Source organism: Mchenga conophoros, linkage group LG3 (genome assembly GCF_057382185.1).
Source record: "Mchenga conophoros isolate Kocher_MC1m ecotype Shallow Benthic linkage group LG3, M_conophoros_male_GT1.1, whole genome shotgun sequence".
Classification (NCBI taxonomy): domain Eukaryota; kingdom Metazoa; phylum Chordata; class Actinopteri; order Cichliformes; family Cichlidae; genus Mchenga; species Mchenga conophoros.
The window spans coordinates 62626143-62638677 of NC_140528.1; the positions used below are offsets into that span (position 1 = coordinate 62626143).

At 42.3% G+C, this 12535-nt stretch overlaps 1 protein-coding gene across 2 annotated transcripts in view; it reads left to right on the top strand.

Annotated features, from left to right (window-relative positions):
* Positions 1-12535, top strand: part of pacs1b (phosphofurin acidic cluster sorting protein 1b) — a 69661-nt gene that overhangs the window by 43401 nt on the left and 13725 nt on the right. For both annotated transcript variants that reach the window (XM_085266141.1, XM_085266150.1), the window contains exons 3-7: positions 504-593; positions 2435-2560; positions 8937-9081; positions 9195-9286; positions 10685-10762. In XM_085266141.1, the coding sequence (XP_085122267.1) occupies positions 504-593; positions 2435-2560; positions 8937-9081; positions 9195-9286; positions 10685-10762 (531 nt within the window). The remainder of the gene's footprint in view (positions 1-503; positions 594-2434; positions 2561-8936; positions 9082-9194; positions 9287-10684; positions 10763-12535) is intronic.

Below are 12535 nucleotides of genomic sequence, written 5' to 3' on the forward strand. Positions count from 1 at the left end.
GCTGCCAAATCCCACTTTTTCTGACCATTGGAGAGCTTTTTGGCAGCGCAGGCGGCCAAGTTAGTTAAAGTTAGCACAGAATACTTCAAAAATACTGCATTTTGTCACATTTTGTTGTCATTTCTCTCTCTAATGCCAGGGCTCCACTCCAAACTTCTACTCGCTGGCTCGTTTTCAGTCTTGATTGCTATCGTCTTGTTTTCTAAGTAAACCATTAAATTCTCTGCTGCTCTCTCACATAAGGCTCTTTAAGCTGGTTTAATTCTTTTTCCATGCGGCTGCCGCTCGCTCAGTCTTCCAGCCCTGCTTTCTCCTATCAGGCATTTCTCCTTACTCACCTCCTCCTCCGGCTGTGCATGGCTGATGATAATGATGAGTCTGTTGTTTTGAGTCTGCTGGGGTTAGCTAGGGCACGCTAATAGAAATCTTTCTCTTTTTTTCTTGCTTGCTTTCTTTACTTTCACCATTTCTTCTGTAGTCATCAGTCTGTGTCTCGTCTTCAGGGCTCCAAGCGGATCCTGCGCTCCAATGAGATCTTGCTGTCCTCAGCAGGACTGACGGAGACCGATCTGCAGCTCACCTTCTCCCTCCAGGTACGAACAAAGGTTCAGCGAGATCAGGGACCCATCAATCACAGCCAAACAATAACTTTCTGGTTTTACAGAAAACATAGAAACAACAATAACACAAAAAATTGAATCTCTAGCTTCAGAAATGCAAAAGTCTTGAGCCAACCGTCATTTTTTTATATTTTACCGAGGAGCCTTCTTGTAATTTTTTCATAGTGGTTTGGATCAAATGTTCCCCAGGCCGTCTGAAGGTCTCTGTGTTTGTTTGACAATGGCTGATTTTCATTTTCACTCCAGCCTTTGTACCCGATCCTTTTCACAGCAATATTTATTTGGCGCCGAAATCAAGAGATGAACCAGTGTTGTGTCTACATGTGACAGACAACTTAGCAAATAACCAATTTTAAGTTCTCTAAGTGAAAATCAGTGGTAACAGGTCTGATAGAGTCATTAATCCAAAATTCATATTTTAAATTTTGTGTCCAGAAAAGGTCAGAACTCATAACAGTGAGTGTCTGCAGCCATCTGTAAAACATGGTGGAAGCTCCGTCATGGTTTGGGCTGCATTTCAGACAGTGATGTTGCGGGTCTTGTCAAAATTGGGGAATTATGAATGCAGAAATGTACAGTCATGTTTTGATCTGCCATGCAATACCATCTGTACAGTGTCTGAGTGAAATTGGCTTCAGTTTTCAGTGTAGCAATAATTCACGAAGCACTGCCAGTACAGTGAAAGCACACCTGGATAGAAAAACACACAATGAAGCACTATCAGTCATGGATTGGGCTCCCCAGAGCAGTGTGGGATCATCTTGACAGAGAACAGAACAAAAGGCAGAAACATCCAAAGAAGCTTTGAATGTCCTTCAATAAACCTGGAGAACTATTCCTGAAGTCTACTTAAAGAAATGGGAAGAAAGCTTCCTCAGAGAGTTCAGGCTGTGATGAAGAGTAAAGGTGGTCGTACCAAATATTGACTTTCAAGCTCATCAGAATTGTGCAAACTCAGTTTTTGCCTTATATACTCCATTATGTATGTTTTTACACGCCTCAGTAAACTGTTGCACCTATTTCCAATTTTATTAGCAAAACATAAAGAAATGTGGAGTGGCTTAAGACTTTTGCACAGTACTGTATCTTTACAAACCTGGAAAACTTTGGCGTTGCTAGATGAGGGAAGATCAGGGAAGCGGATCCTTTAGCTCTGACGCGTTTGCACCTGTGATATTAAAACAGTTTGGGATAGTTTGGAAAAGTCTACACAAAGCTGCAGAAGTGTCGCCTGCAACTCTCCATACAGCAACAATACGGAGTGCATTAAGGCAGAGCGTGGTTAATGTAGTTCCCAGCGAGGTTTTCTTGTGCTCTAAATCATGCTTTCCGATTTCCATGACTCTAAAACGCTGCTAAAAGGTCAGGGAGTTTCTCTCTCTGGAGCTTGCCGAGTGCACCGAACCAGGCATTATACATTATACATTAAACTTCCTACAGCAGCAGCGCTGCGGAGAGGAAGCTTATTAAAATCGAGCCACCGGAGTCGTTTCACGGCTTTAAACATTGTTACAGGAGCGAGTTTGGTTCCATTTATAGTGCAGCTGCTGAGATCGTTAATGATGGGTTATGTCATAGTTGGGCTCAGACTAAGTAGTTTGACACCTGGGGATGCTGAGCGAGGTCAGTGTGTGTGAGGGGACTTATACAAGAAGCCGTTTGGATCAGTCTAATTATCAAGTCCTGAGAAATAAACATTATTTATTGAAACATCTGAATTCATTCAGGAAATAAGTGTAGTGTTGTGTGTGTGTGTGTGTGTGTGTGTGTGTGTGTGTGTGTGTGTGTGTGTGTGTGTGTGTTTCTACCTGCAGTATCCACATTTCTTAAAGAGAGATGCCAACAAGCTTCAGATCATGCTGCAGAGGCGCAAGCGATACAAGAACAGGACCATCCTGGGCTACAAGACCCTGGCTTTGGGTCTAATCAACATGGCCGAGGTAACGTAAACCTGCAGAGGTGATTTATTCTGTTTTTCTTAACCTTTAAATCTGATCACTTTCCTCTTCAGCTTCTTCCTCCTTGATTATTCCTGACGTTTCCTCAAATGCCTTAAATGTGCTGCATTTATTGCATGTAGAATAAACCTGTGAAAATGGGACATTTGAGCTACATTCAATACGTCTCCCGTTGGCCTTTTTTTATCTTTCTAAATGTGTTTTTCTAAATTAGGTTTAGCTTCTTTGAATAGCAATGTGCATTTATTTAAACCCATAAATAAACCCTCAGCGTTTCTTTACTGGAAGCAGTGCTGCAGCTTTTTGTTGAAACATTTATAGATGATTCATCGGCGAGTGATGGAAAATAATGTTTAGCCCGAAGCTCTTATAGGAGACATCTGTGCCAGCTGACCTTGTTCGCGGCACTTTTGCACAGTTGTAGTGCTCTCCAAACAAAAGACTGTGACGAGTCAAAACTAGAGCGAACAATTTCTGGAGAAAAGGCAGCGGGATCGTTTCTATTGTCAGAGTTTGACTGCTACTAGCTGCTAGCAAACAATTGGAGGTAAATAAGAAGACAAAGGGAGCTGAATGGAGATAGATAATTTAAGATGTGGAAGGAGGGAGAGTCTTAATGATTGTTCGGACGTTTGTGTGAGAGAGAAAGAGGCAGAGAAAAGCAGCGTTTGTGTTGTGTTTTTGTCCACAAAAGCTCTATTTTACGCAGAGTGTTATGATTACAGGAGAGCGAGAAAATGTATCTTAAGTATCCAACACGTAGGGAAGGGGGCAATTAAATCCACCAATCAGTGATCATTTGAAATCACTTCTTACCAGCTTCCAAACATGTCGGTTAAACATCCATACATCTGTTTTCTTCCATTTATCTAATTCAGGGATGTACCACCATACTACCGCTGCCAAAGGGTAAGAGGCGGGGTACAACCTGGGCAGGTCGCCAGTCTGTCGCAGACCATTCACACTTACATTCACACCTACAGGCAATTTAGAGTCACCAATTAAGCTAACCCCACTAACGGTGCTAACCACTGCACCACCGTGCTACCAAATATCTTGATATCATTAAATTCTATCATTCTTGATTTATGGCCAAATTTCCAATTGTCTTTAAGTCCAGCTGAAAAACAGACGAAATCCTCTGACAGTGTTCAAGATTGAGCTCGTTCCCAAAAATGTAGAAAATTCAAAGTGAAACGCCGACTGTGAGACGGCCGTGCGTCCTCTCAGCAGCGGTTACATTTCTCTGCGGTCTTCAAAGAGGTGAAGCGCAGAGTTGCGACTTTGCAGAATCTCGTGTTTGTGTCAGCATTGCAGGGAAATGAGTATCAGGCAGGTGAGCGATTGCACTTTGCTTTAACAGACGTGTGGCTATAGTATTATTATTTATTCTTACATTTCCAGCACTGGGCGCCTCTGAGGCAGCAGATGGAGGTTAAGCTGCATGTTTGAGGGTGCGTCAGCTGCGAGCTGTTGAGTCAGTGGAGTCTCATCCTTTGCAGCCAGACAAAAGTCCCAGCTGATCTGAGCTGTTGACCCAACAAGCCACCGGTCACGGTCTCATCTCTCTAAACATGCAGCTTCTGCCCTCTGCTTAAATCCGATCTTCATTTCTCAGCCGGTCTTCGCAGAACGTTTTCTAAAGCTAATATCCAGCACGATAATCCGCGATGCTCCTCTCTTGTGGCAGCTCCCTTCATACACATCATTCCTCTCCTCCTTTGTCATTCAGGAAATTTTCATTCACAGCGGCGGCTCGCAAAACGTATTTATTGCCAACCTTCAATTAACCTTCACGTAAACTCAATTCGCCGAGTGCGCTTTCAAATCAGACGCTGGATTTTGATCTCTGGCCCGGCGTCCTCTTCTCGGCCGACATAAATGTCGCCATAAATCAAACGTACAATTAAATTTCAGCCTCTTCTGCCAAAAGCTCCTCACATTCCCTGCTTCCTCCGATATGAAACTGCTTTAAAAGGCTGGTGATTTATGCCGTCTGTACTTGTGTGCGCACGTGTGGACGGTCTTTGTCCTTTAGGAACGCCTGTTAGCTTTCACCAGCTGTGTGTGTGTGTAAGTCAGGATTATTAAATGTGTAAAACACCTTCAACTCTCTGGCTTCACATAAAATGTTTTATGGAGAGAAAAGAACATAAATCCACAGTCACTCAACAAACGGGTCTGATCTCATGTTTACAGGAGTGTCTTTGTAGATGGAACTGAACCAAATACGGTAGAGTGAGCTGTTATAATACATCCAACCCTAAGTCAGACTTCCAGTCCTGATTAAACTATGTTTTTGGTGCCTGCTGGCTGTCCATGGCCGTTCCTGCATATATAATAAAGTCACATTTTATTCCAGAGCCAGTCTCAACAGACAATTTGTCTGTTGAGTGCTTTATAAAGGGCAGAGGCCATAAATTCAGACTCGTACGTACGGCAGGTTCAAACTCATTCCCTCTGAGCCACAGCAGAAGTTACTCTGCTGCCATATTCTGCCTAAAGCTCTGTGTGTGTGTCAGGAAAATAATACGCTACAGGGGACACACGTGGGCTTTCAGAGTCACAGAGAAATGTCATGTTTATGGCACTGTGCTGCCTTAATATGACAGGTAGTTTCCACTGACCCTGCAAGCAGCAGGAGGAGAATGAACTGCTGAACCTGTTCATGATTTCAGAAACATTTTGCTTCTGAATCTGAAATCTTACAAATTCAGTTTTATTTATACGTTACATTGTAAGGCTATAACAATACAGAGAAACCCCAACAATCAGATGAGCCCCTATGAGCGAGCACTTTGATGACAGTGGGAAGGAAGAACTCCCTTTTGACAGGAAGAAACTTCCAGAACCAGGTTCAAGAAGCCGTGACTGGTTGGGAAGCAAATGAAGGATAACTCAGAAGAAGTTCAGGACGGCGCAAAAGTCTTGAGCCACTCCCCATTTCTTTATATTTTGCTTCTGAATAGCCTTTCATGTGGTACGGAGCAAAAGTTCTCCAGGATTTCTGAAGGTCTTTAAAAGCTTTTGTTTGGCTGCTTTTTCCACATATTTTCAGTCCAGTCTCTCTGGACTAACCAGTGTTGTGTTTACACAGTACAGATAACAATTGTATCTTTAGGCGCTTTGTTACTATCAGCATGTTGCAAGAACACATCATTTGTTTCCTTTTCTTTAGATAAATCGTCGAAAAATACCAAGGATATCACAGTTTAACTGCTACAAAGTAGTATTTTTGTACCCACAAGGTACGGTGAGAGTCGAGGACCAGGTTAACGGGTTAGTCGATTTCTGAGTGGAGTGATGGACTCACTGCAGTCGTAGTTATGCGCTACGTCTCGTTTGAGCGGGCTCTGAACCTTTAATTCCTCGAGTGTTACTAAACATTGTTCAACAGTGGCTGCGTGTTTTTGCATATTTAGAATTCTTCATTTGTTTTCATTTTGCTTTTATTTTGAAGTTTTCCTCACACTTCAGTTTCCTTTCATTTAGTTGCCATAGTAGATTTGTAGATTTGCGCATCTCGGTTTTATTTTGACTGTTAGTGCTGAAAATGTCTAATTTCAGTTACGTTTTTTTGTTTTTAACTATTCTATACACTCATGGTGTCTCAACAGACATGTGCAGCAAAGCCCCCCGATGCCTCGTGGGATGGCAAATTTAATCCACAGAAAAAATGCACAAAGTTCATTTTGCAGAGATTTTCAGAAGCTGCCATGTATTTCGGAGACTGAGTATAGCTATCTTTAACCGTCACACTGCACAGTATGTGTTCACTGCAATCAGTGCTTTGTTTGAATAAATGAACACAAGCTCAGCAGCTGCCTTCAGTTATGGGCCATAATAAAATACTTACATAAGTTACGTCTAAGTGAAAGTGTGTCGACAAAGTTACTGTTGAGAGCAAGTGTGACACGGCCATGAATGTTATACAGAGGCAGAGTAGGCAGTGTGATGTGAAGCACTGTTCTGCAGCTTTGAGTTTTCTATTGAAGTCGTAGCAAGCTTAGTTGGTAAAGAGCGCCAATACGCTGTGTTATATGTTTACATTACAGAGAAGGATGGCCGCTAATTAGTGCACAATAACAGACTAATGAGACACTCACAGAAACACAGCACAGACCTCTCTGACAAGCTCTTATTGTCTCGGACCACACAGGAAGCTGTTTTATTTGTCTGCATACAAAATGCTACAAGAGCCACCAACACCACAGATACCTTGAAGTCGAGATTAGCAACTCAAAGCGGCCGAGGTGAAGTTAGCAGTCAGCCTGCGCTCCTCTCACCTGTCAATCAAGCAGCCGTGATCCTGAGCCCTAATAAAAGCTTAAGCTGGTGAGGTGGTTAAAGATCGATGGCTGCACAGGAGCAGGTTAGCAGTAGACCACCCACACATTTTAGGGTTTTTTTTTTTTTGGTGTCAAGCTGCTTTTTTAATGTTTTGAAGTTGGACTTTTCTTTGGGGACTGAAACTACGTCCACTCTGGAAGTGATTCACAGCCATCAGAGACGATAGAAAGTGAAGCAACTATGTTCAAAAATGTGGTAAAAATATGGGCAAACTAGCAACTAGTGGGCAGGACTCAAGATAAACTTTCTCAACTTCAAGGCGAACGATCAAAGCGACTAATAATGAGAGTAACGAATGGCTTTGATTTACCTGGTAGTAAACACTTTAGAGGCAATTGGTGTGAAAGGCTTCCAGTCTGAATCTAAAAGTGAAGCTGATTCACACACAGCTCAAAACTCATTCATTCAGAGAGCTGTTAGCTTGTGATTTACTGTTAAATCCTGCACAGTAGGAATCGACTCCTTATTACCTTTGTTACAAACTATCTCCAGACTATTTGGACATCTACCAAAATCTGTTCGTACATGAACGATGCTCACAGGGGGTTTATTGTGTGAGTTGTGATTTTTTTTATTTGTACGAGACTTTAAAGCTTTAAATTACTGTTAATTTTTTTTATTTTTATTTTTATTTTTTTGTAGAGCGTGCAAACCACACAGGCTCACTTTCAGTTGGAGGTTTTATGTGATGTCATTGGTGGAGGGAGGTTATTCAAAGATCTAGCGGTGTAAAATTACTGGTTGTCACTTTTTAAGCACCATGAAATCCTCCATAAAATGCACAATTTTGTAAGAAGTGGAAGTGTGAGAGCGAGATGACATAACAATTCCTTTAAAATCATCTTGTCATTTATTGCCCGTGTGCTTTCACGATACTGAGAAATAAAACATTGGTTTCATTACTTTTTCTTAATTTAATCAATATCTATAAATGTTTCTGACTTTTGGGCTTTGAAGATATATTAAAATCATGTTAAAGTCATCATTACTGCTATTTAATTTTTTACTACGTGAAGAAAATAAAGCATCATGAGCTCAGGTGGCATTTAACTACTTTAATTTTTAAAACTGCGTAAAGATTCAGAAGATGCGCCTGCACTGAATCCTTGTGTGGGTTTTACTGTCTTCATGAGGGGAAAAGCAGTCGAATTACGTCTGTGTTCCTCTCAGACACGCATGTTCATCTTCATGCTGTTTGATAGATTTGCATAATTGTCTTTCTTTGAGAAAATGGTTAAAATTAGCAGCTGCAGGAAGCTTCGGGAGCCTATCGGCAGCATGTGCGCCAGTGTAGGTGAATGGATGCACGGCAACAACGTCTCTCTCCTTGAATGTTTGGCTAAGGCTGGCTCCATAATAAGCTGCTCAGACTTCATTAAATGTGCGAGTGTGACCAGATTCCTGAGAGAGGCTGGGTGTCACTCGGTTAGACGCACAAACACACACAGCAGACGTGGCGCTGCTCTTTGCTGCAGCCGCACAGAGAATTGATTGCCTCTGCCTCGCCTGTGCGTGCTTTCTCTGTCGGCGTCTGGTTTTGTTCATTTTCCTCAGCCTTGTTTTGTCTCCCGGTTTCTTTATTGTTCTCTCCATCTGCAGAGCTTTCATGCCAGTCTCTATTGCTTCACTGCTGTTTCCCCTCCTCGTCTAATGCTGTTTAAATGATGTATAGTCCAGTGTATCCCTACTTTGTCTGTACAGGAAGACCAAGAATGGAAATAAGTAGATTTTATCCTCAATAATTCAGTTAAAAAGATTATCTGACTTCTTTGTTTTTTCAGTCTCCTTCTTTCTGTTTGCATGCTGCTATTTGAATATTCAGACGCTCATTTGGGAAGAGTTTCTTTTAAAGAGAACGTCGAGATTCTATTCAAATCTCATACAGGCTAGCACACACTAAGTTGTGGATACTTGTGGATAAAAACGTAGCTAGAATGTGGATACATTTACATTTAATCCAGCTGACTCTGATCTCGTTTAAACGCTGCTGCTTTTTTCCTTCCTCAAGGTGATGCAGCACCCCAGCGAGGGTGCCCAGATCCTGGGGCTGCACAGCCAGGTGAAGGATGCCTCAGTGCCCGTGGCTGAGATCAGAGTCTACTCCCTGTCGAGTCAGCCCATCGATCACGAGGGACCTAAAGCAAAGATGTCTGGTGCGCACATCATCTCACCGAATCTATCTTTCTCTCTAATAGTCTGTGTCTGCCCTCCTCCTGTCAGTTTGCTCCCATTCCTCAGTGGCGTCTCTTTTTCTGCGTCTCCCTAGATCGTTCTCCAGACATCGACAACTACTCTGAAGAAGAGGAGGAGAGCTACTCGTCAGAGCAGGAAGGCAGCGATGACCCCATTCACGGGCAGGTGTGTTGAGATGAGGACAACAATCACTTCATGGTTAATCTTGCAGTCACTCTGCTTGCTTTGGAAAGCATTTAATGCCATCACATTTGAGCTAATATGGTTTCTACACTTTTCAACACGAGCTTGTTGTTGTTGTTTTAATTAAATATTAATGCCTTGCCCTCCATTTTCAAGTTGTTTTACATCATGGAAGCGGCTGCTGAAAGTATGTGAGCAGCACAGATCATAAATAATTTATATTTACAGCTTTACAAAGAATGAAAACATCTAAAAATCAAAAACCCAGCTCTCACATTTGAACCAATACCATAATTCCCACTGATTTCCACGTCTACAAATAAATATTTTTGTATAAGCAGACACAGGAACGACAGAAAAAGCGAGTCGTCCAGATTTGGTCGAACCGACGGGGTTATTGGGTTTTCTCCAGGAGCATCAGTTCACAGTGACACTGGTGTGATGATCAGCGGAGCACTGGTGCTTTCTTTATTATGTTACCTTCTTTCTGAGATTACGAGAGAGAAGACGGTGGGTCTCAGGGGGACGTAAGGGGAATTGGCGCCCATCGGTGCGAGAGATTGAAAGGAGCAAAAAGACAGCATGGAGAGATAAGAAGAGAGCAATGAGGCTTTTGGGGGCCAGATTGAAAAGGCAGAAGGGAGAGACGGAGGGAATCCGAGCGCCAAGAGGGAGGATAAACGGAGCGCAGGGCGTTACGGTAGAGAGGTGAAGAATTAACTTCAATACTGAAGCAGGAATCGGGTCAGAGCTGGGGTTCAGTTTCTTGTTTTCATGGTTTTTGTGTGTTTTGATGATAATATAACCAAGGGCAAGTTAAGCTGAGTTTTGAGGGACATTTCAACACTGCTAAATGAGAGACAGATGGGGGGATAAACACAAGCTGTTGTTTTAATTGATTTTAATTGAACGTCAGGGTCGGCCAAGTTAGCCACATCTATTCTGCTCTACTTGTCACCTGGCAACACGGCCTTGTTTACTGATATCAGTCTATTGAAAAATAAGAATACATTTAGTGACCTACTGATTAAGCTATTAGAGCTGCACCTAAGGTTTAAGTCACAGTATTAGTAATTACAGAAACCTAAAAACTGATTTCTTTGTTTCGCTGGCACAAAAGGAGGAACGACAACCAAAAAACACAAAATAAAGGGAAATAGTGGTTTTTGGCTTCATGTTGGCAGCCAGCAGCTGAATGAAAAAACAATGTATCCATGTTACCAGGAGCAACAGTGTAACCACGCAGACAAATTGTGTCGCTAAGACTCATTAGTTTTTTTTCTTATAGCTGGAGTTGGCGACCTTGAACTAACCTTTAAAACACCACTTGCTCTCCTCGTCTTCCTCTCATTCGTGTTTCTCTCACTTTTTCCTTCTCAGTATCTGTTTGATGAAGACGAGGAGGTGAGGAAGAAGAAGCCGAGGCGTAAGCTGCCTTCCAACGCTGGTATCACCAGGGTAAGGAGAAGAAAAGCCCCCTCCCTGATCTCCCCCTTCATCCTCCCTCTCTTTTATACTCGTTTTTCTGCCTACCTGCTTGTTTTGTGCGTGAAGCACTTTTGCAGCAAACCCGCTTCGTGCGACGGCCGTTTCAGATAAATTTGATTTGACTGGACTCAACAACCCTCCCTCCTCCTGCGCAGCCTCTCGCCTCACCTCATTCAACCTCTCCTCCTTATCTGCTCGCCCCAACCTCCCCTCCCGCTCCTGTCTCTCTTTCTCGGCCTGGCTCGCTCCCGTGTTGGTTTATCTGCAAATCCATTTTCTGCCGCTCATTCACTCTACGTATAATCAGGCCGATTTTAACCTGAGGCTGCACGGACACACACGCGCACACATAAACTGTACATAAAGGCTCAGCAGGAGGCACAGATTACAACACAATTTAAATTTTTTTAAATCACCCTGGAAAAAATGAAGGTAGAGCTGCAGCTTAGCAGAAGAAAGGCAGCATTTGGTATGTGCGTGCTTGTGTTTGTCTAAGGAGGCTGTTATTGCGGCACCTTTGTAGATTCTATAGAACACACACACACGTGCGCGCACACATGCACACACTAACCACCTGCACTGCTACACACACATTAAATATGTACTCGCTCTTAAAAGCCCCTACAGCAGACCCTGCACCCTGTGCGTCCCCAGGAGGTCCGGCATGAAGCCGACCCTCTCCACTGCGTAGCAGCAAATTGCGACAAATCCTCCAAAACACTCTCACTCTCCACAGCCACTCAGACACCCACTTGTTTTGCAGATGAAAGCTTTGCTTTGTACTTTTTTTTCCTTCATTTTTTACATCCAAACTGAGTTTTTCATCCTTTCTTTTTTTGTTTTGTTTCTGGGTTGTTGTTTTTTTTAAAACCCAAAACGACGCTGAGAATTTTATTTTAACGTTTGGCCTGAAGTAGATTTACACACATGCGAAGATTGTTGGGTTTCCACTAATTTTAAAAAAGAAAAACATGCCGTGTCCCAAAGATGGCTTCAGGTAGAATAATCTTCATATTTAAACAGTGAACTGCAGTGTTTGCAAGGACAGTTGTGTGTTTATGAGTCGGCTGTATTTGCTGCTTGACTTTGTGCATTTAAATTAATGTCACAGAATAAGAGGATGATGCCAAGCGTTTGAAACTATGCCTTTTGTTCATTATCTGTATTTTTCATGTCCAATCAGGACATCGAAGTCATGAGTTATAAAACACAGCGGACAATAATAGAGGTCCTGCCTTTGTAAACTCAGTTGGGAAATAATCACATTGACTAATATAAATTTCGATCACGATCATAGGATCAAAGAAAATTTTTTGGAAAGTACATTTAGTAAATTGCTTTCTAGATTAAATATTCATGCAGAATAATCTGTTTTTGACTGATCCAGGTAATTACATACCCGAAAAATCATAGTGTTTATTAGATTTATGCAGAATTATGTAAGAATCCAGTAAAGCCACAAATCACTGATGCACATTAACAAATAGATGAACACAGAGATACCGAAAGGACAAACGTTAGTCACAGGGAGCTGCAGCTACGCCTCTGTTGGCATCCACCTGTCTGACAAACAGCTAAGACTTGTTGCTGCTTAATATTTCAGTGGGTGAGTCATACAACTGTGAACATCGATGTTAGGGGGAAAAAATGTGCTGCTGAAATCAAAACAGGTTTTGGACTGGGCTGTAAGCACGTTCTGCAGTGATGTTGATCATTTGGATATGAAAGTCTGTGTGCTTTGCT